Source organism: Miniopterus natalensis, chromosome 21 (assembly GCF_054644295.1).
Source record: "Miniopterus natalensis isolate mMinNat1 chromosome 21, mMinNat1.hap1, whole genome shotgun sequence".
Lineage (NCBI taxonomy): Eukaryota > Metazoa > Chordata > Mammalia > Chiroptera > Miniopteridae > Miniopterus > Miniopterus natalensis.
The window spans coordinates 18,355,948-18,382,841 of record NC_142101.1 but is presented as its reverse complement, the minus strand read 5'-3'; the positions used below and the strand labels follow the sequence as shown (position 1 = coordinate 18,382,841).

Genomic DNA, 26,894 nt, shown 5'->3' with positions numbered 1-26,894 from the left:
TTTTCATATCCATTTTTACTTGATCTCAAACATCTCTACATTATATTAATCAACAATCTTAAAACGTTAAGTGGAAAAAAAAAACTATCTGTGGATGTAGAAGATAGGAAATTGCTAGTTTAATTACATTTTAAAATAAATTTAATGTAAAATAACAATAAAAGTTGATCTACGGTGCAATGTACAGAATGTGAATATTTAAGCATATCTTTGGCATGATCACCAAAATCCAGAATAAGGAACTGGGTCTTTAAGTCATAACCTATTTTGTATATATTCTTAGAATCTCTGAGAAGCTATTTTATACATCAGATCATCCTACTATCCAATGATATTATAATGCCATAATAATCAATTTTTGCTGGCTTCGCTACGAGTTATATAGAGACTATAGAAGTTATTTATACAGCCACGTATTTCAAAAATGCAATGCAGCTGACAATCCTTTTTGATTTTGATAAGATATCAGTGTAGGTCTTAGGTAGTATTTGTTAATAATTTGCTAATGATGAGAGTCAAGTGAGGTTGAACAAAACAAAACAAAGTCAAGTAAGTGGCCAAAGTAATGATTTTGCAATGCAACCTTGAAAATAAAACTAAAATAGAGGAGATTAATTTAAAACAGACAAGAGGCTTGAGAATTCATCTTATTTTTTAGGACTGGTCCAGAGTGTTGAGGGAGACAAAATGAATCTTTTTCCAGAGATGACTGAAGGAAGCTTTGTAGTCAAAAGGATGTGTGATGGTTGCTGTCATATGCCCTATGATGACTGGTTTCTGAAAGAATTTTTGTTTATTGGGAGAAAAAAAACATCTTCAGAAGAGTGGAAAGTTGGATTATAGGGAGGTACAGAATAATCACTGGGGCGGAACATTTTAATCATATGTCTATACGTAAAATTGAGCTTCACATGTGTCAAGCAAACAAAGTTAAGATCAGGGACAGATACATACAATGTTATTGCTGGTTTCTATTTTTCCTCTGTACACACCACTGAACTATAAACAATGAATGTTAGGATTTGTTATAATCTACAACCTGACATTTTCAGGAATATCTCTGAACTTCAAAAATGTGGTTGCAAGTCGAGTTTTACAATAAAACGATTACATGTTATTAAACGTCAACTACAGAAGTGTGTTCTCACCAATGCACTGAGGTGGCTGGGTCCAGTTTCCCCTGATACACGTAATGGATCTGTGACCGATCATCGTAAATGCTTCTCCGCAACTGAACTCTACTGACATCCCATGGTGATAGGGAGGAGTCGCATGGGACACGCTGCCGTGATCAAGAGCAGGTATATCTCCACATGTACTGTTCTCCTCTGTGAAAGTTCCACAGACATATGTTCATCTTTAAAATGTAATTTATACGCGTATATGAGTAGAAACACAAAGTGCTGAGTGAAGTCGAGAGAGACTGATATTGTGCACACATTACCAATACACACGGGCGGGGGTGTCCATTCTCCGTCCACACACTGGACCTTCCTAGAGCCCTTCATCAGGAACCTCGGGTTGCAGACATACTCCACCACCTCACCGTGCTCATAGTGTCCCTTCGGTGTCTCTGTGGTTTCCCCAGCGGGGAGGGGGGGAGGTGGACCGCACGCCTGTACCACAGCTACGGGAGAAATACTGCATAGTTCAAGGTCACATCGTCTACAACTTAAAATTGTATTAATTTACAACTTAAAATCCAGGAAAGTGAAGATTTTTCTTTCTTAAATTTATCATTCATGACCCGCTTTATTAGCACGTTCTTTGAGAAAGGAAAAAGAATGGTCTTTGCCCCACATTCACGTCTCCCGGTTCTGTTACTTACACCGAACTAGCATATTGGAAGTATATTTAAGCCCAGGAAACATGTTCAATATTCTAGATGGCCTAAAAACATATGCAAACCAATGAGAAAATATAATTGTGTAACTTACAGTGATAGTCACATTCCAGGGAAACATTTCATCAAAACTCTTTTTAAAAAGACCATCACTGGAGGCGAGCGTTTAGTCAACGAATTTTCACTCTCAGTTACCCACGGGCCTGAATTAACTCCATGACCCTTGAATATTGTTTAGACACAATCAGGGCAACTTGAGGTGAGGCCCATGTTGACAGAAACGTCCAACATTAGTGGTGAAATGTGGTGAAAAAAATACGACTAAAGAGGTCGCTGCAGTGTCAGGCACACTATGTCTATCTATGGATACTTCCAATATATAGTTCAAAAAACAACTGAAGATTATTTTCTTAAATAAGGAAATCTGAGGTATCTACTACCCAACACGTGTTCCTCCAAAGTTTATCTCTGGCTTAACGCACTGAGTTATAAGACACACTGGAAGCCAATAGAAAATTCAGAGAGAAAAGCAAAATTAACATCCAAAGTTCTAATTCTCATTTGAGCGGCTGCCAGAGAAATATTCACCTTTACATGTTGGGAGGTTAGGGGACCACCCAAAGTGGTAGCACTGAACCGAATCTGGTCCAAGAAGTTTAAGTCTCCGTCTGCAGGAAAATTTCAGTACGTCTCCAACGACATATTTGTCTTTCTGGGGCTGAGCAAGTAAGTTTGGTTCTATATCGGGAACGATGCATTCTTTCTCTATAAAAAGTTAAATAATTTAATGAGAACATATGTCTAGTCAGTAAACTGTGTATGTCATGCAAAAATAAGTTGCTGGGTGTTGCATAAACAGAGGCATCAAATAAAAATCTCCCTGGAAATGCATTATCTGTCATGTTTAATACATTCTTCAAGTCCATATGGGATTCTCAGGACAGCAATAGATGTGTCCTGTAAAAGCTACTTGCTTACAGTGGATCTGATTTTATCACCAACACTTATAAAATCAAATGTTACATTTTCGGTATTATCAAAACACTACTATTCCCTCATGTAAAAAGCCAAAACATTAGTGCTCCAATTTTAAACTACATGCTTGAATAAAAATTGGCATTTTTGTTTAAATACCAGTGGGGAACCAGGACACTCAGAGAGGCATTTCTAATATATTTCAGTAGAGGAACGTTAAAAGTCACTTAATTGATAAATTAAATCAATTCCTACCAATGCATTCCCAAGGTCATAAGGTATAAAATTTTCGATAGGAAGCCGTGTTGGCCACCTTGGTTTCTATTGCTCTCTCTTATCACTTCCTCATATTTTCCTTCATGTTTTCCTGTCATACTCCTGATTTTGCATGTTTTTGTGTCTGTGTGTGTGTGTTTAAAGAAGGCCCCTTGAAGGTATAAAACTTCTGTCTTCATACAACCTGGATCTGCCTCTAATCCCAGAAAACGCATTTATGATCACCTTAAAGCCCCGCCCTTTTACAGAGAGTAAAATCCAGACTCTTTAGCATCCATCTCTTGCCTACACTTCCAGTGTCATCTTATATCATCTCCCTTTGTCAATCCAGACTCCAGGCTTTACGGTCCTTGAATATTTCTACACAGGTCAGTTCTTGCTCTCGCTGTTGCGCCGTCCTTCATGGTTCTCAGCCCTTCTGGGCACAGGCGCCGTCCTATGTGAGACAGAGCCCTCCATCCCTCCTATGTTAGAAGCCCTCAGATTCTTTTGTTTCTTTGCGCACAGGGTATATAAAAATGTCTTAGACACAGTTGTTCATTTGGTTCACTGGCTTTGTCATTTTTCCCCCCATAATGCAAGGAAAGCTCTCAAAAGGCAGACGCCTCGTATTTTTCACCATTTTCTCTCAGCCGACGTGGAGCCGACTAGGTGCGTGTGCACAGCCTGAGTGGAGCGCGATCACCCGGGCCTTAGACACGGAGCATCTACTTCTCCTGGTCGTAAAGTCCCCGTGTGTCGGTCTCCCCCTCTCTGAAACCTGTTGTAAACCTTTTCTACTCAGCCTTGTGGTCCTGCTTCCCTTCTCCCGTGTACGCTCCCTGTCACACGACCCTGTCTCCTGGGTCAAGGGGAGCAGAAACGTCCAACTCCAGCTTCCTCACAGCAGGAGAGTCGCACATCCCTGCTCCTTCCATCCGCCTGTTAAAAAGCTGGGAGGAGCCCGGCAGGTGTGGCTCAGAGGTTGAGCCTCGACCTGGGGTCCAGGAGATCGGGGTTCGATTCCCGGTCAGGGCACAGGCCCGGGTTGGGGCTTGACCCCCAGCAGGGGGCGAGCAGGAGGGAGCCGATCAATGACTCATCATTGGTGTTTCTCTCCCTCCCTCTCCCTTCCTCTCTCTGAAGTCAGTATGTACACGTATGTTGGAAGGGGCTCTGCTGCCACGAAGCCTCGGGCTTCCACAGGAGCTCTGGCTGCCTGTCCCTGCCACCCTGCCGGGGACTCCCAACCTCAGGCACGCAGCCCTGCCTGCTTCCCTCTGGACTACACACTCCTCGGCATTCGGTGGGCTCTGCTGTCAACCAACTTCTCCCCAAAACTACTTCCTTCCGCATGTCGTTTCACTGAGCACTGTCCTGGGCGCCGGTTCCCAGGCAGCCAGCTTCTTGGAGGAGTTATCCCCGCGGCCGTGCACATTTCTGACTAATCGTCTCTCTTCAGCAGGTACTAGTAGGCTCTGCTCCATCCGTCCCACCCAAAACCTTTTCTGGTCTATTTACTGTTGGCTTCTAAGTAGCCAAATCCGCCACCATCTGACATTCTTCGAACAGGACGCACCAGCTGAGTTAGAAGGAGCCCCCCGTCCCCACAGCAATGTGGCTAGACTGCGGCTTCCTTGGGGGTGCTGCCTGGCAGGCACTGTGGGAGAAGTGCCCATGGAGAATGGAGTCTAATGACCAAGACACTTTAAAAAATACTAGGATGTTTGTCCACACTGAAGCACTGTACAGATTAGGAAGCGTGGGCGCCCCTTCGGATGAGCTCTGGGGCTGCCCCGAGACGCGGCCTTAGCAAATCGTGGGATGGAGCCGGAGCCCGCGCGGGCCGGCGCCACGGACCCCATCAACCCGCCAGCGACCCTTCCTCTGGCTTCACCCCTTCCTTCCCTCTGCACACCTGCCACAGCGTCCATTCCAACGCTTTCCCCCCGGGGGCTCCTGTCTCTCCGCTCTGCTGCCCACGGCCCTTCTGCCTGACATCTTCAAACAGGCCGGGAAGCTCAGGGCTCAGCCCCGAGGTCTCTGCCTTTCCCAGGCTGTCCCCTTCCCTCGGAGATGTCGTCACTTACATGGTGATCATCGCCTGGAGACCTGGCTGCACCTAAACATTGGGCTCTACAGTTTATAACCCAGTTTTGACCGTCCGCGGGCAGCTCAACCATCATGTGCCCAAGTCAAAAGCTGAGCTGTCCCTCTCAGTGCTCCTTCTACCGCACCCACCCACTTACAAAAAGCCGAATCCATTTGCCTGCCTTCTTATGAAAAATGTAAAGATGCGAGTCCCTTGGTTATTACTGTCTGACACCCAGCATGCAGTAACGTTCCCTGTGTTTTCTCTCACCAGAACGTGTCCCAAATCTGTCCTCTGCGCCTCACCTTCTCAGCTGTCCATCTATCCCCATTCCCACCTAAAAGTCTCCATCATCTTCAGCAGAATCCCCGATTATTTCCCAAATACTGTTTTGTTTTCCAAGCTTTGCACATACTGTCCCCTTGAGCTGGAATATTCTCCATCCGCCCAGCTGCCCACAGACTGCAGTTCTGTTTCTAACCCTGAAAGACAGACAGCTCACTGGCAGACATAAAGGAGAGTCACGCAACAGTCCTCAGAGATATTCGAAATCAGAGACTAGAGAGATCCTCTCGGGACCTGCAGGGACGCACCCCGGAGCTGGGAGGCGCCAGGCACAAACTGGGGAGGAAACTGCTCAGGAAGTTGTAAAAAAATACAGTTTGGGTCATGAGTGACCAGAATATGATATAATATTTACAGAATATAAAAGCTTGCATGTAGAATCATAAAACCCGTATACATTACGAACAGATTTTGTCTATTTGGATAATCCTGAAGATCAGTACTTACCATGACAGGTGGGCGTATCAGACCAACCATGTTCACCACACACTATGACCCCTGTGGTGTGTCCGTCTCCGTTTTTGTATCCGTCCTGGCATTCATAGGCCAACCTGTCTTTGACCTTAAACCACGTGCCATCACTCTTGGCTCTGGCATTCTCAAATACTGGCATATCACAAGATTCTAATGCATAATAGAATTGAAGATTTCATTTCTAATATTATTTAACGGACAATCCAATTGCATAAGTTCCATCCCAAGAACAGAAAAAGCTTTATCACTTAGCATGTGCTAATAAATTATGTATCACATAAAAATAGTCTAAGCGTACCAGTGGGAAATCATTGTCCTAAAATCGTTACTCATAATACAAACATGTATTTCTACACAGCAGTTTCACCATTGCCTAAATCACCCAAAAAGTTCATTTTAGGAGCATTTTTCTCAATTCATTTAAAGTTAGACATTTATTCCATGCTCGCAGTAAAACAGGCCATAGCAGATGCATTATACTTTTTTTTTTTTTAACAAAGCAGAATAGCATTTCTTGAATGCAGATGCCAAACTTGTTAGCAGCTGTGAAATACATGCTTGAGAAAATGAACTGGTTCAACACAAAATTAATTTTCAACAGTGAAAGTAAATTTTTAACACTATAAAATTCTACTTTAAAGCATACTAATTTTTAAAGCTCACATGTTAATTTAGCTTTTACAGATACTTCTTAATATATATTCTTCTTTGTATATTCTTTTATGCTTATCAAGATTGAATGTAAAGACAGTTCTATATTTATAATTAGTATAGGAAAACAAAATGTTAAAAATGGTCTCAGTTTTCACTAACTCTTTTCTGGAGTGATGTTAATAAAGGTTTAAATAGTTTACCTCAAATTTTATAACATATTATGCAGTCAGCTAGCTTAAAGGTTTAAAAAAAAGAAAGCAAAACTATAATAATAACAAGAATAATAGAGGCATTTTTTCTTTCCTATTAAGAGTGTTGTAATGAATAACCAATCTCAATTTAATATAAAATGAGTCTGATATGGATTCAACCTCTATCATTTCTTCTTTCGGTACTTCCGAAAGTGATTCGGAAGTGATTCAATTGGAAAAAAAATAAAAATAATAGGAATGGGCATTTTAAATGTCCCCTTCACCTAAAGTGAATGGAAAATATCAATGTGTATCTTGGGATGAGTAAGAAAAAATGAGGAAGCTGTTCTTAGGAAATGTTCATAAACATGGAGGCAGTAAAGCAGAGGAATCTGTCAACAGGATAGAATCCAGTTCCGTCTGGAAGCATTTCGCAGGCTCCACTAACTGTTCCGTGGGTTTTCTAGGGGGAATGGTCTTTCAGAAGACGACCTGCCCTTCAGTATCTAGCATATAAACACACAGGTGAAGTTATCCCAACGTTATGTACTGTGCACCGATACTTTTACTTAACAACTAACTTTCATGTCTAGGAACAAAGACTCTGACATAAAAGTCTGACCCCCTAAATAAAGGCAGGTACAACAGGCAAAGGTCTCAGCTGAAAATGGGTGAGTTTCCATGAGAATACACAGAAGCCTCCCTGACCTGTTTGCAAATCACAGGATGTCTTACGGTGCAAAAACCTTGAACTGAAAGGCGGGCTTCTATCTACCCTGCTAGTGGTTAATTTTGAAGGTAAAAAAAAAAATTTACCTGTACCTTCTCAAAAACTTTTTATTTAGCTTTTCAAATATTACCACCTCAGCTTCCACCACCCCAAGAAAGAGAATTCAGTTAAAGTAAACTTGTTCAACGGTCATTAAATACTGAACAGGATCCTCATGAATGACTTACTGACGCATTTGGGTTGAGCTGACCATCCACTTTGCAGACACATAATATATCCCGATGTCTGACCATCCTCTGTTATATAACCTTGTCTGCAGTTGTATTTTATTTCCTTGTGTAAGGTGTATGTAGATTCAGACTCAGAAATAAATCCATTCTCAATATTTGCCTCTGATTTTAAACATATGTCTGAAGGGAAGAGAGCAGGAGCAGAATGTAAGCGTATGGTCAGTAAACATTCTCACAACGACTCAGACAATATTACAGCCTAAAAAATAAGGAGTCATTTTTAAATGAAAACCTGCAAAAATCCTAATCACCCAAGGTATGGTGTCAGAGAAAATAAGCTATGAGTTTTTGAAAATATATTAAAGCAAGGCATTAAAAAAATTTGTTTTGGAGCTAAGCAAGATTTAAAATACTCAGATGCCTTGTAAGAAATTGTTATAAATCTGCTTGTCTGATGCAGGGGTGGGGAACATGGAGCCCCTGCACTGTATGTATGTCCTTTGGTCTGGCCCTGCCAAGGCAACCACAGGGGGAACTCGAAAGTCAGTAAGTCCAGGAGCTTTTCTCATAGCTACTTTTTAAGTTGATAATTTTGTAAGGCCTGAGAGTGATGTTATAAATATCCAAGTGGCCCTAGGTGGAAAAGAGGTTCCCCACCCCGCTCTAATGAATCTGGAACCCTACAGCATGCCAGAGCTCTCCTAGCAAAGGGTCCTTTCCTAAGACTGACTTGCTTTAAATACTGCTGAGAGGTAGAGCTTACGTGCTGTCCCCCTATGGGAAACAGTGGTCACTCTGTGAGGGGATGGCTGTGTTTAGCAGCTCCATCTGGTGGCCACTTCACAACGTATGCATATGTCGAGACAGAAAACACGTTACGCATATGCAATTCCCATTTTTCAATTACACCCATTAACGCTGATAAAAGAAAAACAAATTGGAAGAGATGAAAGTATGAGCAGGGAGCGAATAGAAAACAGACCCGAGAGAAAATGTAGTTAAATAAAAGGTGGTTCGTTGGAAAAAAGAGTAAAATCGATAAACACAAGGAAAGACTAATGAAGACACTTCTAGCCACACACACACAACGGGGAAACCACTGAGGACCAGATTTGGTTTTGCCCGGCCGGTGTGGCTCAGTGGTTGAACATCGACCTATGAACCAGGAGGTCACGGTTCGATTCCCGGTCAGGGCTCAGGCCCGGGCTGCGGGCTCGATGCCCAGCTGGGGTCGCTCGGGAGGCAGCCGACCCAAATCGATGACAATCACCTGTGAGGCAGCATGGACACAGCCAGTGCCTGCCTGTGACCCCTGGTAGACAGACGCAAGTGAGGTGAGGCCTGGTCTCAAAGTGGCTCCACGGGCAGGTGGGAACTTTCCAGATTACAACACAGGGAGAGAAAGCCCAAGCAGGGCATGTCGGCCACACTCAACAGAAGAAACGAAACCCGCTGTTCTCGAAGAGGTGCCGCCACCAAAACTTGAGCCCAGATCAGCAGAGTGGAAAGAACTGTGGAATGAAAGAGCGAGCGCCACAAATCTGCGCAGCGCTCCTTCGGTTCTTTGGCGGAATATATGACACTACAGCGCCGGGCGAGACCCCGTGAGAATGGGAAGAGCAAGTAGCAGAGGAAAGAGCTACCAGGAAACAATAAATTCCAAGATTTCCAGGACACACACAACTCTGGAAAACATTCACATTATTATTTTTTTTTTTATGTCTTTATTGATTTCAGAGAGAGGAAGGGAGAGGGAGAGAGAGAGAGAGAGAAACATCAATGATGAGAGAGAGTCATTGATTGGTTGCCTCCTGCACGCCCCCGACTGGGGATCGGGCCCCCAACCCGGGCATGTGCCCCGACGGGGAATCGAACCGCGATCTCCTGGATCCTAGGTTGAGGCTCAACCGCTGAGCCACATGGGCCGGGCAAAACACTCCTATTTGATCAGTCAAACTGAAAAGACATCTTTAAACACATATCATTTAGTAGAGAGACCAGAAGAGGCCGTATTCATCCGTATTCTGAAAAAATTAGTCTGAGAGTAAAAGGCTCCCCAAACCAGGCTTATTAGTTTAAAAACAAGCCTTGACTGGATCGCGTTGACTGGAGCCACCTTAGCCTTCCCAAACCAAATACACAACCAGTAAGACTCGACGTCTCCAAGCCCAAACGCCCAAGAGGGACACTTCAGGGAAGGAGGAGCTCAGGAAGGTGGAACTGTTGCTCTCAGTGTCTTCAATGCATCCAATCTTGGATCTTTTTGCTCCAATGGTGACTGAAACTTCTCTGCTGGGTTCTGGACCCCCCAAAGATGCTCTCATCCATGGGTGACTGTCAGAATCAGTGTTCTTTGTGGGGAAGTCAATAGAAACTCCTAACCTGTCATCTTGATTATGAAACGCTATTATTACAGGTTTGCTCTTTATGGTCTTTTGGTAGTTTTCTTTATTTTGCTATTAATATATCAAGAAATTGGCATTTCCACTCATACACACTTGAAAAAATAAAACCAAATAAGTCCATTGGCAAAACAAGAAGCTGGTTGAAACATTCTGCCACAGTTAGTACAGGTGAGGCCTAGACAACCAGGCAGACTGGATCTTAGGGCAGTTTCGTACCGACACGGATGCATTTGGGAGGAGGAACCCATCCATCCTCTGTACAGGTCATTGTGGTCTGCTGATTTTCAAGACTGTAGCCCTGATAGCAGTTAACTTTTAGGGACTGACCCTGTAAATATCTGTGTTCATACCATGGAGAGTGTCCATTTTCCAAATGATTGAAAACACATTTTCCTAAGATAATGAAAAAACATACACATTAATTTGGTCAAGATAATAAATTAAAACTTATCTTTACAATATTTAAATCAGAATACATAAGTACCCCAAATAACACATAGCTTAAGAAAAAGTGAACTTTGCTAGAAAATAAAAAATAATATGAAATGTTCTTTATCTGTAGTTTTCACAACTTACTATGTATAAATGACATAAGTATTTTCAGTCTTTATTTTTATCTCTCGTGTTTTTAATGAGGGGCTCCTCATAAAACAAAACCTTACACTGATCTTTCCCTCGACCTTAACTGTCTCACGCAGGCTGAATTGTACTCGTGTTTTGCCTTCTCCGCTCTGAAATGTTTCCACATGCACAGGATGAGAGGTTTACTTACTGAGGCAGGGCACTTTTGGCGACCATCCATCTCGTGTGCATCTAAGGTACTCCCAACTACTCTCTGAAGGAGTCACATAGTTGCTATGACAGGAATAGTAATACGATTTTCCTACTGATACTGGAAAATATGGTTTATATCTTGCTTCATGATGTAGGTATCCATGTGGTATATCTGGAAAGTCACAGGGCTGAGCTAGCAATAGAAGCAAACAGAAAACAGTATACTTAATGTTTTACCTTAATAAACATCAAATGAGAGAGAAATTGTTTCAATTACACTCATTGCATTTGTGATTCTAAGACAAGAAAAGTTATACAATTCACATGAGGTAAATAACACTCGTGACCATTTCACAGTGTATAAAAACATCAAACCATTATGCTGTGCACCTGAAATTAATATAACTTTATGTGTCTATTTTATCTAAATCAATCAGTCAATAATGAAGCATCTTCCTACGCGCCCTGAGGTCTGTTTCCTGGTGGTGGCAGCAGCCCCTTTAAGGGAACCGCACGTTAACACTCACTTGGACTTGGCCTTGAATCAACACCGAGGCCACTGGCCTGCTGTTTGTATCAGTTCACTTTTCACTCACGGAAGATCCAGCTTCAGTGTGGGCCCCTTTACAATGAGCTGATAGGTAAAGAAAAGCAGTGCGGTTGCAGAGACAGAAAACCCTTGGAAAGGGGAGAAAGAATCAGGGGTAGAAATAAAATACCCTGTTGAGCTGCGTGGCATTTGGTGGCACGTGATGACTTTAGAAAATCAACAGTGTCTCCCACAGGACATTGTCTCCCTCCTCCGAGGAGCCCAGTCCCCTCCCCTTGGTGAGGCTGGACTGAGGGCCTCTGTTCTCAGGAGCAGGTGCGGCTGAGGGGCGGTGCGCGGCCAGGTCATAAATGGCCTGGAGGCCTCTCCAGGTCTCTCAGGTCACTGGCTCTGGGCGAATCAAAGCCCTGTGGGGACACCCAGGTGGAGTGACCCTGAGCCTCCTGCAGGAGCCCTGGGCGTGGGCCCTCTTGGAAGTGCATCCTGCAGCCCAGCCCAGCCCAGCCCCCGCCTGGCCAGCCTCCCAGGGCAGCGGGGCAGGGAGTGGCTTCAGGTGAGGCAGCTAAGCCGCTTCCAAATCCTGCCCCTGCCAACAATGGGACTGACCAGAGAGGCTGTTGTTTTAAGACAGTGTGTTTGGGGGAATTTGTTACACAGCGATCAGTGACTAGTATACTAGGTGTTAAATGGTGGTACTCTTACCCAGTGTTTTAATTCACATATTAGAATTATATTAGTGAGATAAATATATATTCATCCACATATAGTTAACATTGAATAGTGAAAGATTAAAAGTTTTTTATTAACAAAAATGTGGTTTTAATCTTAATTAGAATCCGCTACTTTGAAGAGTAGCGAATGGTTTAGATTCTCTGCTTTACATTGTCAGTGAGGCAAAGATTTGGAAGTACTCGGTCCCCTTTAGTTTTAAATTTATCAGAGGTAACTTCAGAATTAAGAAGCAGGTCAAGGTGTGAACAGAACTCACAGCTACATCTTGGAGGCGGCTCCCAGCCGATGTCAGTGCATTTCGCCGTGTTTCCTCGGGTGGAAGGGTAATACCCACTTTTACAGTTGTATCTGATTATCTGTCCCACTCTGTATTTCGTCCTGTCAGGAGTGAAGTGACTGTTTGCAATCCTTGGAGGCTCACATGTTACTTCTGGGAAGAGAAAGGGCATGTGGGTTACGAGGGAATCTGTACCCACGAAAACAGTCAAGTACATGACAATAAAGATGCCTTTCTTGGTCCCCCACAGAGCGAAATGGCATTCAAACGAGCAGAGCTCGCACCCCTCCCCGCCCACTCATTCCCCTCCTCACCTTGGCCGCCTGGAGGGTCTGTGCCCCTGCTCTCCTGAACCCTTTCTCCAAAGCTGCCCCATCCATCGTGACGTTCCCCGTGTGGCAAGGACGTCGTAATACATCCCTTCAACTCTGCTTTCCTCTCCCCTCAACTTCCTTGACTTGTCAAGTTGTGGTAAGGACTCTTTCCAAATATTCCGAGTCCCTTCTTTGCATAGGGCAGTGGAATGAGCGTGGCAGTAATATGTTTCCTTTTAGGAAGGACTCTTTAAGAGCCATTGTGGGAGTTTTTAATCTTTTTTTCCCCAGCCGCAGTGGCTACAGAAAGACATGGAAAGACCCTGTGGCTGACTTCTGATTCTTGCAACGAACAGAATGAGCAGAGTCCCTTCCGTTCCACATTGGAGGTCAGCATGGGTAGGAAATAAAATTTAGCTTATGAGGCTAATGCAATTTTGGAACATATTTCTCTTACTCTAATAGGATAACCCAGTCCAGGGTTTGGAAATCCTTCTACATAAAGGACCAGATAAAAAGTCTCTGTCCCAACTACTCCGCTTGCCTTTGTAATGGGAAAGTAGCCACAAACAATACATAGACGAATGGGACTGGCTAGGCTCCCGTAATATAACTTGGATTACAAAGAGGGGACAGGCTGGATTTGACCTGCGTTCTATACCCTTGACCGGGTCTATTCTAATTTATACAGCTCCCCTTTTAGTTCTTTTTTGTCAACTTTACTATATCTCAACAATGGATCCACTTGCAAATTTCACTAAGAGAGCAACCAAATAATATTGGGAGAATTTTGTTAAATTAATTAGCAGTAGAAGAGCTTCTGGTGATTGCTTTCAAGCAGTGGGCATACATCCCTTGACACATTTTAATTCCTGATTCTCATAATGTCTGTTAAAATAAACGGTGCTACTAAAACATCAGGGCAGGTGTCTCTTTCCAAAATAATAATATCGCCCAGCCGGTGTGGCTCAGCAGTTGAGCATCCACCTAGGATCCAGGAGGTCACGGTTCGATTCCCGGTCAGGGCTCAGGCCCGGGCTGCGGGCTCGATGCCCAGCTGGGGTCGCTCGGGAGGCAGCCGACCCAAATCGATGACAATCACCTGTGAGGCAGCATGGACACAGCCAGTGCCTGCCTGTGACCCCTGGTAGACAGACGCAAGTGAGGTGAGGCCTGGTCTCAAAGTGGCTCCACGGGCAGGTGGGAACTTTCCAGATTACAACACAGGGAGAGAAAGCCCAAGCAGGGCATGTCGGCCACACTCAACAGAAGAAACGAAACCCGCTGTTCTCGAAGAGGTGCCGCCACCAAAACTTGAGCCCAGATCAGCAGAGTGGAAAGAACTGTGGAATGAAAGAGCGAGCGCCACAAATCTGCGCAGCGCTCCCTCGGTTCTTTGGCGGAATATATGACACTACAGCGCCGGGCGAGACCCCGTGAGAATGGGAAGAGCAAGTAGCAGAGGAAAGAGCTACCAGGAAACAATAAATTCCAAGATTTCCAGGACACACACAACTCTGGAAAACATTCACATTATTATTTTTTTTTTTATGTCTTTATTGATTTCAGAGAGAGGAAGGGAGAGGGAGAGAGAGAGAGAGAGAAACATCAATGATGAGAGAGAGTCATTGATTGGTTGCCTCCTGCACGCCCCCGACTGGGGATCGGGCCCCCAACCCGGGCATGTGCCCCGACGGGGAATCGAACCGCGATCTCCTGGATCCTAGGTTGAGGCTCAACCGCTGAGCCACATGGGCCGGGCAAAACACTCCTATTTGATCAGTCAAACTGAAAAGACATCTTTAAACACATATCATTTAGTAGAGAGACCAGAAGAGGCCGTATTCATCCGTATTCTGAAAAAATTAGTCTGAGAGTAAAAGGCTCTCCAAACCAGGCTTATTAGTTTAAAAACAAGCCTTGACTGGATCGCGTTGACTGGAGCCACCTTAGCCTTCCCAAACCAAATACACAACCAGTAAGACTCGACGTCTCCAAGCCCAAACGCCCAAGAGGGACACTTCAGGGAAGGAGGAGCTCAGGAAGGTGGAACTGTTGCTCTCAGTGTCTTCAATGCATCCAATCTTGGATCTTTTTGCTCCAATGGTGACTGAAACTTCTCTGCTGGGTTCTGGACCCCCCAAAGATGCTCTCATCCATGGGTGACTGTCAGAATCAGTGTTCTTTGTGGGGAAGTCAATAGAAACTCCTAACCTGTCATCTTGATTATGAAACGCTATTATTACAGGTTTGCTCTTTATGGTCTTTTGGTAGTTTTCTTTATTTTGCTATTAATATATCAAGAAATTGGCGTTTCCACTCATACACACTGGAAAAAATAAAACCAAATAAGTCCATTGGCAAAACAAGAAGCTGGTTGAAACATTCTGCCACAGTTAGTACAGGTGAGGCCTAGATAACCAGGCAGACTGGATCTTAGGGCAGTTTCTTACCGACACGGATGCATTTGGGAGGAGGAACCCATCCATCCTCTGTACAGGTCATTGTGGTCTGCTGATTTTCAAGACTGTAGCCCTGATAGCAGTTAACTTTTAGGGACTGACCCTGTAAATATCTGTGTTCATACCATGGAGAGTGTCCATTTTCCAAATGATTGAAAACACATTTTCCTAAGATAATGAAAAAACATACACATTAATTTGGTCAAGATAATAAATTAAAACTTATCTTTACAATATTTAAATCAGAATACATAAGTACCCCAAATAACACATAGCTTAAGAAAAAGTGAACTTTGCTAGAAAATAAAAAATAATATGATATGTTCTTTATCTGTAGTTTTCACAACTTACTATGTATAAATGACATAAGTATTTTCAGTCTTTATTTTTATCTCTCGTGTTTTTAATGAGGGGCTCCTCATAAAACAAAACCTTACACTGATCTTTCCCTCGACCTTAACTGTCTCACGCAGGCTGAACTGTACTCGTGTTTTGCTTTCTCCGCTCTGAAATGTTTCCACATGCACAGGATGAGAGGTTTACTTACTGAGGCAGGGCACTTTTGGCGACCATCCATCTCGTGTGCATCTAAGGTACTCCCAACTACTCTCTGAAGGAGTCACATAGTTGCTATGACAGGAATAGTAATACGATTTTCCTACTGATACTGGAAAATGTGGTTTATATCTTGCTTCATGATGTAGGTATCCATGTGGTATATCTGGAAAGTCACAGGGCTGAACTAGCAATAGAAGCAAACAGAAAACAGTATACTTAATGTTTTACCTTAATAAACATCAAATGAGAGAGAAATTGTTTCAATTACACTCATTGCATTTGTGATTCTAAGACAAGAAAAGTTATACAATTCACATGAGGTAAATAACACTCGTGACCATTTCACAGTGTATAAAAACATCAAACCATTATGCTGTGCACCTGAAATTAATATAACTTTATGTGTCTATTTTATCTAAATCAATCAGTCAATAATGAAGCATCTTCCTACGCGCCCTGAGGTCTGTTTCTTGGTGGTGGCAGCAGCCCCTTTAAGGGAACCGCACGTTAACACTCACTTGGACTTGGCCTTGAATCAACACCGAGGCCACTGGCCTGCTGTTTGTATCAGTTCACTTTTCACTCACGGAAGATCCAGCTTCAGTGTGGGCCCCTTTACAATGAGCTGATAGGTAAAGAAAAGCAGTGCGGTTGCAGAGACAGAAAACCCTTGGAAAGGGGCGAAAGAATCGGGTAGAAATAAAATAGCCTGTTGAACTGCGTGGCATTTGGTGGCACGTGATGACTTTAGAAAATCAACAGTGTCTCCCACAGGACATTGTCTCCCTCCTCCGAGGAGCCCAGTCCCCTCCCCTTGGTGAGGCTGGACTGAGGGCCTCTGTTCTCAGGAGCAGGTGCGGCTGAGGGGCGCTGCGCGGCCAGGTCATAAATGGCCCGGAGGCCTCTCCAGGTCTCTCAGGTCACTGGCTCTGGGCGAGTCAAGGCCCTGTGGGGACACCCAGGTGGACTGACCCTGAGCCTCCTGCAGGAGTCCTGGGCGTGGGCCCTCTTGGAAGTGCATCCTGCAGCCCAGCCCAGCCCAGCCCCCGCCTGGCCAGCCTCCCAGGGCAGCGGGGCAGGGAGTGGCTTCAGGTGAGGCAGCTAAGCCGCTTCCAAATCCTGCCCCTGCCAACAATGGGACTGACCAGAGGGGCTGTTGTTTTAAGACAGTGTGTTTGGGGGAATTTGTTACACAGCCATCAGTGACTAGTATACTAGGTGTTAAATGGTGGTACTCTTGCCTGGTGTTGAAAAAAAAAAATCTTTATTGATTTCAGAGAGAGCAAGGGAGAGGGAGAGAGAGAGAGAAACACTCAGGAGAGAGAAACTTCACCGATTGGCTGCCCCCTGCGCGCCCCCTGCTGGGGATCGAGTCCACAACCCGGGCAGGAGCCCTGACCAGGAGTCGAACCGCGACCTCTCGGTTCCTGGGTTGACCCTCAATCGCTCAGCCACTTTGGACGGCCAGCTATACCTCTCTCTGCCCTCAGCTTCCTTGGCTTGTGAAGTTGTGATAAGGGTTGTTCACAAATATTCTGAGTCCCGTCCTCCCAGGCGCCTGGTAGGGTTGTCCCTCCAGACCCAGGAGGGACTGGTCCCAGGACGGCTCCCAGACATCACATCAGTGGACGCTCAAGCCCCTCCTGTGAGTGCACCAGGGACTGGGGTGCTGTTAACTGGACACTTAGGGAGCTTTGCTGTGTTGTTATCGTTGTTACTGAAGGAAATTGACCCAACTAAACAACATACAAACTCCAACATGCAACAAATTATGAAATTAATAATGCACAGGGATGCATACTCTACTCATACCTGGGCTTACTGGAAGTTTAATTTATGGTAACTCAAAAATGGGAGGACTGAGTTATAAAATAAATGACAGACAGAAAATGACAGTGCAGTATTTGAAAATGTAATAATAACTAGTGCTTTTAAAAATGTTTAAATTTTCAACAATTGTCCATGGTTTCTAAACACCAATTAAAATGTATTGAGATTACACTGGAAATTAAGAATATATTTATTTTAATAATTTATCTTTATTGTTGGAAGTATTACAGATCTCCCCCTTTTATCTCTATGTATACGAAAATATTTATTTAAAAAAAGAAATACATCTCTCACATATAGCCAATTTTGGTAAAATATTAAATTGATTATAATATTGATGACCTGTACTAACTTTATAACATTAAAATTAAAATGTTGTAAACATTTAAAAAACTTATGGCCTGATGACATTTGACATAAGAATGTATAAAATCAGTGTCATTTCTAAGATGACGAAAATATGCATTGCTCTGCAAATTTTCGTGTATAGAAGTCAGAGTCCCCCAGACGTTTTGGAGACATAATCTAGCTTTTCTGTGACATGTTTTCTAGCCACACTATCAGGAGCATCTTCACATGACTCCCCCCAGTCCCTGTGGAGTGGCTCCCACACTGTGGAACTCAGAAGACAGAAAACAATCTACTTTAATCCCCCCGGGTGGGTACATGACAATTATTCCATCGATTGCTCCTTAGTGTCACCTTACAGCACAGATACTTTCCACTCGACAATTCTTTCAAAAAGCCCAGACAGCCCTGGCCGGGGTGCCTGCGGGGTTAGAGCTTCGGCCGGGCCCCGAAGGGCTGCCTGTTGGGTTCCAGGTTCGACGCCTGGCCCAGGCTGGGGCGCGTGGGGAAGGCAACCGGTCGATGTGTCTCCTACATCGAAGTTTCTCTCTGTCGCAATAGGAAAAATATCCTTGGGGTTAGGATTAACACCCGCAACAGCAAGAAGACAAACGAGCCCGGACAAGGTCACATTTAAGAAGGAAGCTAAACACTCAGGTCGTTTTCAACTTACCCTGTCCCTGAGCCCAGGAGGCCCACAGGGCGAGCAGGACGCTGACCAGCAGCAGCATGTTGGGGCGCCCGGTGCTGCACCAACAGGTGCTGGGCCGCGAGGTTTCAGATCCGCTGCACGAGCAGTTGTGAAACGCGAATTTAAGGGAAACACCAGAAGCTAGTTTATCGAGGTGACTCAGTAAATATCAAAGTTCAGTGAGTTTTGCAAAAGCCCCTCCATTTTTCATTAATAATCTACTACTGTGACTGCCAAAAACGTATATGAAAAGCCCTAGATCAATTACTAAAAACACAGACACTTAATAACCAACAAATGGTATAAAATGAAATGCTGAAAGCACAGGCTCATGGAAAGAATGCGGGGGGTTCTCAGGAATGCTGACACACAGATGGCACAAATGAGCAGCGATTAGCAAATGGCATAAATAAGCCATCAATATTCACTACTGATGTTAAATTAAAACTAAACGCCAATTACAAAACATGACATCGTGCCCGGTGGCCTGGCTCAGCGGTTGAGCATCGACCCGGGATCCAGGAAGTCAGGGGTTCGATCCCGGTCAGGGGGTCCCCAGGGGGCAGCGGGTCAATGACTCTCATCATTGATGTTTCTCTCCCTCTCCCTCCTCTCTCTGAAATCAATAAAAATATATTTAAAAAGCAAAACAAAACAAAAAAAAGTGACACCATAAAAACAGAACGTTGAAAACTGCAAACCTTGTATTAAGCAATTGTGTAAAACGTGAGTGGTTCTGGTAACATCAGATACAATGAAGTTCAAAAGGGAAACACCAGAGAACATGAAAAGTGTCTTAATGATAAAACATTCGGCCCAGGTGATTTCCAATTCACTGAGGCAGGGAAAACAGCGTGAACAGCGTAAGGAGAGCGTAGAATATGAATTTGTAATTGAAAAAAACTCTCAGAATTTCACAAAAAGAGAGTTACTGGAACTAATACACAAAAGCATTTTCTTTATATTGGGGGGAAAAAAATCTTAGAAAATGAAATGTTAAAAAGAACACTATCTTTTATAAACATTAAAAAAAACCCTTAAAATATTAAGGGATAAATTTGACAAAATATTGGTAAGATCGCTACACTGCAAACTGCAAAACATTACTGAGAAAAAATTTAAAGACAAATAGATGATGAGGCCCATGATGTTTGTGGATCGGAAGACTTGCTATCAGTGAGATGTCAATTCTCAATTAATTTATGCTTTCAATATGGCCCAAGTAAAAGGACCCTATTTAACAACAACAAAATCACTGACAACATGATTCGAAAATTCCTTAAAACAACCGGAAGGTTTTTAACCCTAAATACCTAGATGGAAAATAGTCAGTTTATCACGGTGTGAGGGTGTCGTGGGAAGGAGGGAGTCCAGAAATACGCACCCGCACACAGAGTACATTCAGTCCGGGTCATAATTGTAAGAACATACAATTCAAAACTTTCTGCTCAGAAAATGAGCATGAACTCCAAAAGCCAGTAACAACCTGGAGACTATTTCTAATTTATATCACAGAAGTGTGAGATGAAATGTGACGATCCTATTGTCTCTAAACGAAAACAACAATATGGAAAAGAGACTGGTGTCCATCAGAAAGTTCAGAGAAACCCCAAACAGATGGTACTTACAACACTAGCGCACGAAAGCACATTCGGTACAAAGTACACACGAAAACTCCACGGGGGGCCATGTATCATCTACCAAAGAGGGGGGCTGTTCAACAGGTTGACAACACACCCCTATGGGAACCAGAAGCCTATGAGATTGCCTGATGGCCCGCTAGCCTCCCTTGGGGAGTCTGTCCTGACAGTGTCCGCCTGGCCGTGGCAGAGTTCTCTACGCCTCTCAGGCCGCACGCTCCTGCCCTCGGGGTCTGTTTATGTTACACTAGCATGTCTTGTGGTTCGGGGGGACATATGTTGAGGACAGAGAAGTGGGAAACACAGGAATTGAAGACCCGCGCGCCGGTTCCCTGCGGTGGAGGGAGCGCGTCCCTGTACCTCCTCCCGGCCTTTGTCCTGTAGACTTCTGGGCACCGCTCAGGGCACATTGTGCGGATGTGCGGGTGTGACTGTCCCTGACCTTGTATTTCATCAGTTTTCATGTCCGTGTTACAACGGCTCTGCCCCACTGAGGTTCTAGCACCTCTCTATGATTTGTCTGAATTATTACACCTGCTAGATGGACATGCAGAGGGTCTCGCATCTCGTCACTTTTGGGGTGTATTAAGCTACTGGTAGAGAAGCAACACTAACTAATAACCTTTAACGTCTAATTGGCAGCACGGGTGTGACAGAGTTTGGTTTTTACGTGTTTGTGAAGTAATTTTATGTTGAAGGTGCAGACAAGCATGTCTTCCCATTTCCTCTGACATAAGAGTCTCAAAAGCCTCAGCGGTTGTGAGGAAGCTTCGAGAAGTGAGGGGAACGCGGGGTGGGAGCGGGCCGGGAACGCAGCTCAGTTCGGGCCACAGACATTTCAGGAACAGAACACGCAGCCTTTGGGTTTCTCCCATTTTAATGAGATGCTTTTAGGAAGTGATTCATTGGTCTCTCGGATTCTAATGACATCGTCCACAGAATACTTAACACAAACTTTGAGTTATGAATAAAAATGAGTTAAACCTACTTGAAAAACTAAATTGTGAAGAATTTGGCTTAATAATAAAAAAATTCTGAATGAATGTGCCTACTTTGATTTTAAGACTGCCACGTAAGTGTCATTTCATGCACAAGTGGGATATGCCACTTTCCCTTCTAGACAGAGTGCTCGGAATGCAGAGTCTGGTGACACCTTTCTGTATCCGGATTCACATGTAAACTCAATATAGTCATCTGTTCTTGAATAAATTTTTTTTGCATCTATCCATTTAAGCCTTATGTGATGTTTTTCCATGGTTTCTTCTGATATTACACAAGCGTCTGAAGGAAAAAAAAAAAGGGAACATAAAGCATTAATTAGTATCCAAATATTTTCCACAGAATTTTAGATTTTCATGTAGAATCTTCTACACAGATCCAGGAATTTATTCTCAAAATCTTTTCCAAACCAATGCACTGAAAACCCATCATGTACACGTGAGTCATTTAAGACGACCAATGGCAGTAAAATGAGGTACTATCTGTAACGCGTGATCATCACATGTCGGCCCGAGTCCACTATGAAGAGCTTTCACTGAAGAATCGCTGAAGGGGGTGGGCGGAGGTGGGGAGGGTGCAGGGGAATAAATGGTGATGGGGAAAATGAAGTAAAATAAAGACAAATAGCTTTTGGTTGCTCACGAATTTCTCAAACTTCGTAACCTCGCGTATTACTATTTGGCTGTCAAGCATCTAAGAGAGTGGCTGATAGTCCGTGAAAGTTCTGTTCTAAACAGCAAAGCATGACAGTCACTGCATGTATTTCCCGGGGCCCACAAGGACAGTAAAGGACTCACCTAAGCATTTCGGTGGCTCACTCCACTTTCCATCGCGACACTCTATTTTCCTGTTTCCCTGAAGTTCGTAGTAGGACTGACACTGATACTCCACTGAAGACCCCGGAGCATAGTGTGCCAATGGGTACGTGGTAATGTCTCCATTGTCAATAGTAGGAGGGGGCCCACATTTCCACCTGGACTCTAAAAAGAGATGTTATTGGATTTACTGAGTGATCGGCAGATCTTCAGGTGGCCGTGGGCTAGGTGGAAGGGACACTGGCCCCTTTCAGCCCGAATCACCCAATGAAGGGCGGCTGGGCCGCAGCACTAGAGCCAGGTGCCCACTCCAAGTATTTTGCACAGAGACGGGGGACGGGGACTGACACCCTACCTTTGCACTGAGGTGGGTCTGTCCAGTTCCCATTTAAACATGACACTTCTGGGTTGCCGAAGAGGTCCAAAGAGTTCTTGCACGCGTAACGTACTGTGTCGCCAGACGAATACCGGGGCATGTTGTTTTGCACAAAGGCGTTTTCCACGGCGGGGGGGCTGCCGCAGGAAGTATCTGAGCAGAAGGAAACAACACGGGTCCCCAAGCTGCGCTCGTGAGAACGCACATCGGCCAACGGGATTCCCACCTGCTTCTGGGCACTTAAAGCCAGCAGTTCACCTGTCATTAAGACTGGACATTTCCACAAATTTACACAGAAGAGCGACAAAGGAGATAAAGCAATATTTTTCTGGGTGAGTTAAGCTTCTTCCCCATCCTCTCTCGAAGGTTAATAGAGATTTTCAGGCCCATCAAAGTGATGACCTTGCTCTGCAAAACCTTTTATTTTGATGTAGTCCCATTTGCTTATTTTTTCTTTTATTTCCCTTGCCCGAGGAGACACATCTGAGAAAATGCTGCTACGAGAAATGTCCGAGATTTTACTGCCTATGTTTTCTTCTAGGATTTTTATGGTTTTGAATCTTACATTAAGTCTTTAATCCATTTTGAGTTTACTCTTGTGTAGGGTGTAAGAAGGTGACCCAATTTCATTGTTTTGCTTGTATCTGTCCAATTTTCCCAACAGCATTTATTAACCAATGTCACCCCAATAAATTCACTACAGATTTAAACAATTTCTTTTAAAGGCAAAGAAAAAAAGGGTGATGGTTTTTCTGGTCATTTTCCTTCACATTTAATAAAATAAACATAAATTATATAAATTCAAAATGGATTTATAAACCCTAGAAACTCATAATAAAGAGATTATTTGGCATCAGAATTTGGTTTGCAAACATGCTTTTGAATTGTAGCTTCAGGTCCTTAGAAAAAGACGCACCGAGAAAAAATTAAGAATCAACGTGCTCAGAGGGATAACCAAGCAGGTGAAGGAAGAAGACCACTTAGAAGATCCAAACAGAAATTGAGGGAAATGGAATTTATAATTTTTATAAAAATACTCTTCGGTCATTGGCGTGCTTACGGGCGCTGCAGTGAGCAATGTGCAGCTCCCGGGAGAGGTTCAGGTGGATATAAAGGAATCACAGGCTAAAGCTACTGTTCCCGGAAAAATGTGTGCGTAGACTCTGCTGGGAATTCTTCAAGTTTCTGGGTCACAGCCCTGGAGTTTCTGATTCCGAGGTAGCTGAGCCTGTGGATTTCCATTTGCAGTCCTACCAATCCCCCAGGGACTCCGATGCGGCTGAGACCTCTGGGGCTCCAACGCCCACCTCTGAGGACACACTCACTCCTCTAGGTTAAGGCGTTAACCTTCCTCGGTCTGGCCTAAACCAGAACCTATGTCTTTTTTTTATTGATGCAAGAAGCAATTTTGTATTATATTATTAAAGACACTTTAAAAACAAATTTTCACCCAGCTGGTGTGGCTCATTGGTTGAGCATCGACCTCTGACCCAGGAGATCGGGGTTCGATTCCCGGTCAGGGCCCAGGCCCAGGCTGCCGACTCGGTCCCCAGTCCAGGGTGTGCAGGAGGCAGCCGATCAATGACTCTCATCATTGATGTTTCTCTCTCTCTCACCTCTCCACCTTCGCCCTTCTTCTCTCTGAAATCAGTAAAGACATATTAAAAAGTAATAATAAAAATAAATTTTAAAATTTCATCAACATACCTTTGCATGTTAGAGATCCTATCCACCTGTTGTTCTTACATGTTACATAATTGAGTCCATCCATTTGGTAATATTCTTGACATCTATAAGTCACTCTGTCTCCTGACCTATATAATGTCTTCCTCGGGGCCACAAAGATGGCATTATCAAAGCTGGGTGGCTGAGAACAAGTTGCTTCTGAAACGCACATACACAAAACAAAAAAACACCCATATACTTGTTCAGTAAAGCTTTAAAAACACATATTGGCCAATAATCATAATCTAGAATATTAGGTATATACCAAACCAATGCATCCTGTATAATATTTTTCTTGTAACTTGGAAATATGTTAGCAGTCGTGACTTAATTACACTGAATAATTCTACATTTCTCCAAAGTGTACCGCGGGAACGGTGATATTGAAAGCCCGAGGAGATGGGCAGACAGGTAACGCTTGAGACCAACTTCTTACATCCAAATTCTTATTTGTCCATACGGACCACCTACAGCATGTACATATTCCTATGTTTTGCTTCTGTCTAAATCTGTTTCCCATAATTACATCAAACATCTTTGAAAATTATGTACTTATAAGGAGATAACTGATAAACTAAAAGGTGAATTGAATAATGCTGAGATTGGTAGGCAGGGACCAGCTGTGATACAGGAAGAGCGATGGGATGTCCATTGGACACGTGGAAAGTGAACTCAGATGACGTCAAAATGAAATACTTCGGCCCCTGTTGCCAAAGTTTTCATATTACTGGGGCTATGAATTCTCAACCAGAATCCAGAACTTTCTAGAGGTACCTTCTAGAATGACTGCAGTTTTATATTTGTATCATTAATGCTCTGAATTATAGATATTTGTCAGCCTTAGAATGAAATTAAGTACACTATACTTGTGCATTCTGGTTCAGGGGACCATTTTCTTCCTTCACATTTTACAGATGCAGGTCCTTGAATTCCAAATCCTTTGAGACAGCTGTACGTATATTTTTGCCCATATTGATAACTGTTTAACACATTATACATATTAGCATTGGGAATCTTAGGTGGTGGTCCACAAGGAAGTCCTAAAAAAACACACACACAAAAAGAATGCATATTTCATTAACTGAAATGTAACTTATTTCATTTACTGGCTGTCATATTTGGTACTCTTATTTGAAAGAAAATGACCAACAGGTGCCAATATCACATCACAGAAAAGGTACACAAATGCTTCTAAAACCACCATTGTGTTTTGTGTCCAGCTGTCAGCTTGAACCAAGAACTTGATACAAAAATGGGAACATATCTAAAAATGGGGCTGTCAATGGTTCTCTACCCAATCATGAGTAATAAAAAGAAACACATGAGAATTAATCACCTTAATAAAAGTAGCATATATTGTAAGAGATCAGAAGGGACATAGCAGGGCCCGGCCGGGTGTGGCTCAGCAGTTGAGCATCCACCTAGGATCCAGGAGATCTCGGTTTGATTCCTGAGCAGGGCACATGCCCAGATTGCGGGCTCCTCGATCCCCAGCAGGGGGTGTGCAGGAGGCAGCTGATCAATGACTCTCTCATCACCGATGTTTCTCTCTCTCTCTCTTTCTTCCCCTTCCTCTCTCTGAAATCAACAAAATATATTTTTAAAAAAAGAAGGGACATAAATTTGTAGGAAGAACATAAATTTTTTTAAAAACCTGCTAGCAGAGCCTTCACTAAAACCCAAATGAATATGTAGGAATATGACTATGCAGACCTAGATGAATAGCTGGGTTTGATTTTATACTTCCAGTTTTAGTAGGAAAAACCTCCCCAAAATTAAAAATGATTTCATTATGAACCAATAAAATGAACAAAAATGGGACTGGTTTGCTTATGCAAAAATTGTTTGATAAAATGTGTTAATATATAAATGACACATAAATATATAAATGGTTTGGAATATTTGTACACCTAAAGAATTATGCCTTTGATGATGATTATTTTCATCAAAGGCATGATGATTATTGTACCAAAAATAAGCTTTTAGTTTGCCTGCTGTCTTACCTACACACTGAGGTGAAGTCCCCCATTTCCCCAGATGGCAGGTTATCCCATCTTCTTTAGACAATCTGAAGCCGTCATTGCAAGTATAATTTAACTTGGTGCCATGTGGGTAGAGCTGGGGTCCCGGGGTCTCTTCTCCGTCCTCTGCGGCGCCAGGGGACTCGACGTGTCCATGCTCCACATGCGGCGGCTCGGGACAGGGAGCCTTTTCTGTATAAAGAGCAGAGGGCAAGGGTCAGGCGCCAAGGTGGCCTTCCGATGGGACAGTGAAGCCTTCTGATGGCTGGGATTTTACAGTAAGGATAATTTGAACAAATGAAATGATTTAATAACTAAAAAACACTTGAAACTTGCAAAGACACAGGGCTCCAGAAAGCCCATGCCACCGGCCATTTGCCCCAGGAGCCCCGTCACCCCTGTTCATCTTCTGGCCTAAAATGCACATAAGCAGCCAGTGTCTCTGGCACTCCCACAGCCACCCGCCGTTTCCGTTTGTGCTCATTTCTCAGGAGGAGCGGAACGGTGCAGACTGATCTCCGCCCCTGGACCGTAATGCGCTGCTCCCCACAAGGCGACAGGGACGCGGGAGGGCCCCACCGAAAGGCA

General features: G+C 43.7%; 1 protein-coding gene across 1 annotated transcript in view; it reads right to left on the bottom strand.

Moving 5' to 3' along the window:
• Nucleotides 1-26,894, bottom strand: part of CFH (complement factor H) — a 91,169-nt gene that overhangs the window by 33,501 nt on the left and 30,774 nt on the right. Inside the window, exons 17-25 of the mRNA XM_087829060.1 lie at nucleotides 26,289-26,498; nucleotides 25,152-25,325; nucleotides 24,268-24,444; nucleotides 22,540-22,713; nucleotides 22,167-22,349; nucleotides 21,461-21,651; nucleotides 15,966-16,045; nucleotides 1,445-1,641; nucleotides 1,149-1,328 (exon numbers count right to left, since the gene is read on the bottom strand). Coding sequence (XP_087685186.1) covers nucleotides 1,149-1,328; nucleotides 1,445-1,641; nucleotides 15,966-16,045; nucleotides 21,461-21,651; nucleotides 22,167-22,349; nucleotides 22,540-22,713; nucleotides 24,268-24,444; nucleotides 25,152-25,325; nucleotides 26,289-26,498 — 1,566 coding nt within the window. The remainder of the gene's footprint in view (nucleotides 1-1,148; nucleotides 1,329-1,444; nucleotides 1,642-15,965; nucleotides 16,046-21,460; nucleotides 21,652-22,166; nucleotides 22,350-22,539; nucleotides 22,714-24,267; nucleotides 24,445-25,151; nucleotides 25,326-26,288; nucleotides 26,499-26,894) is intronic.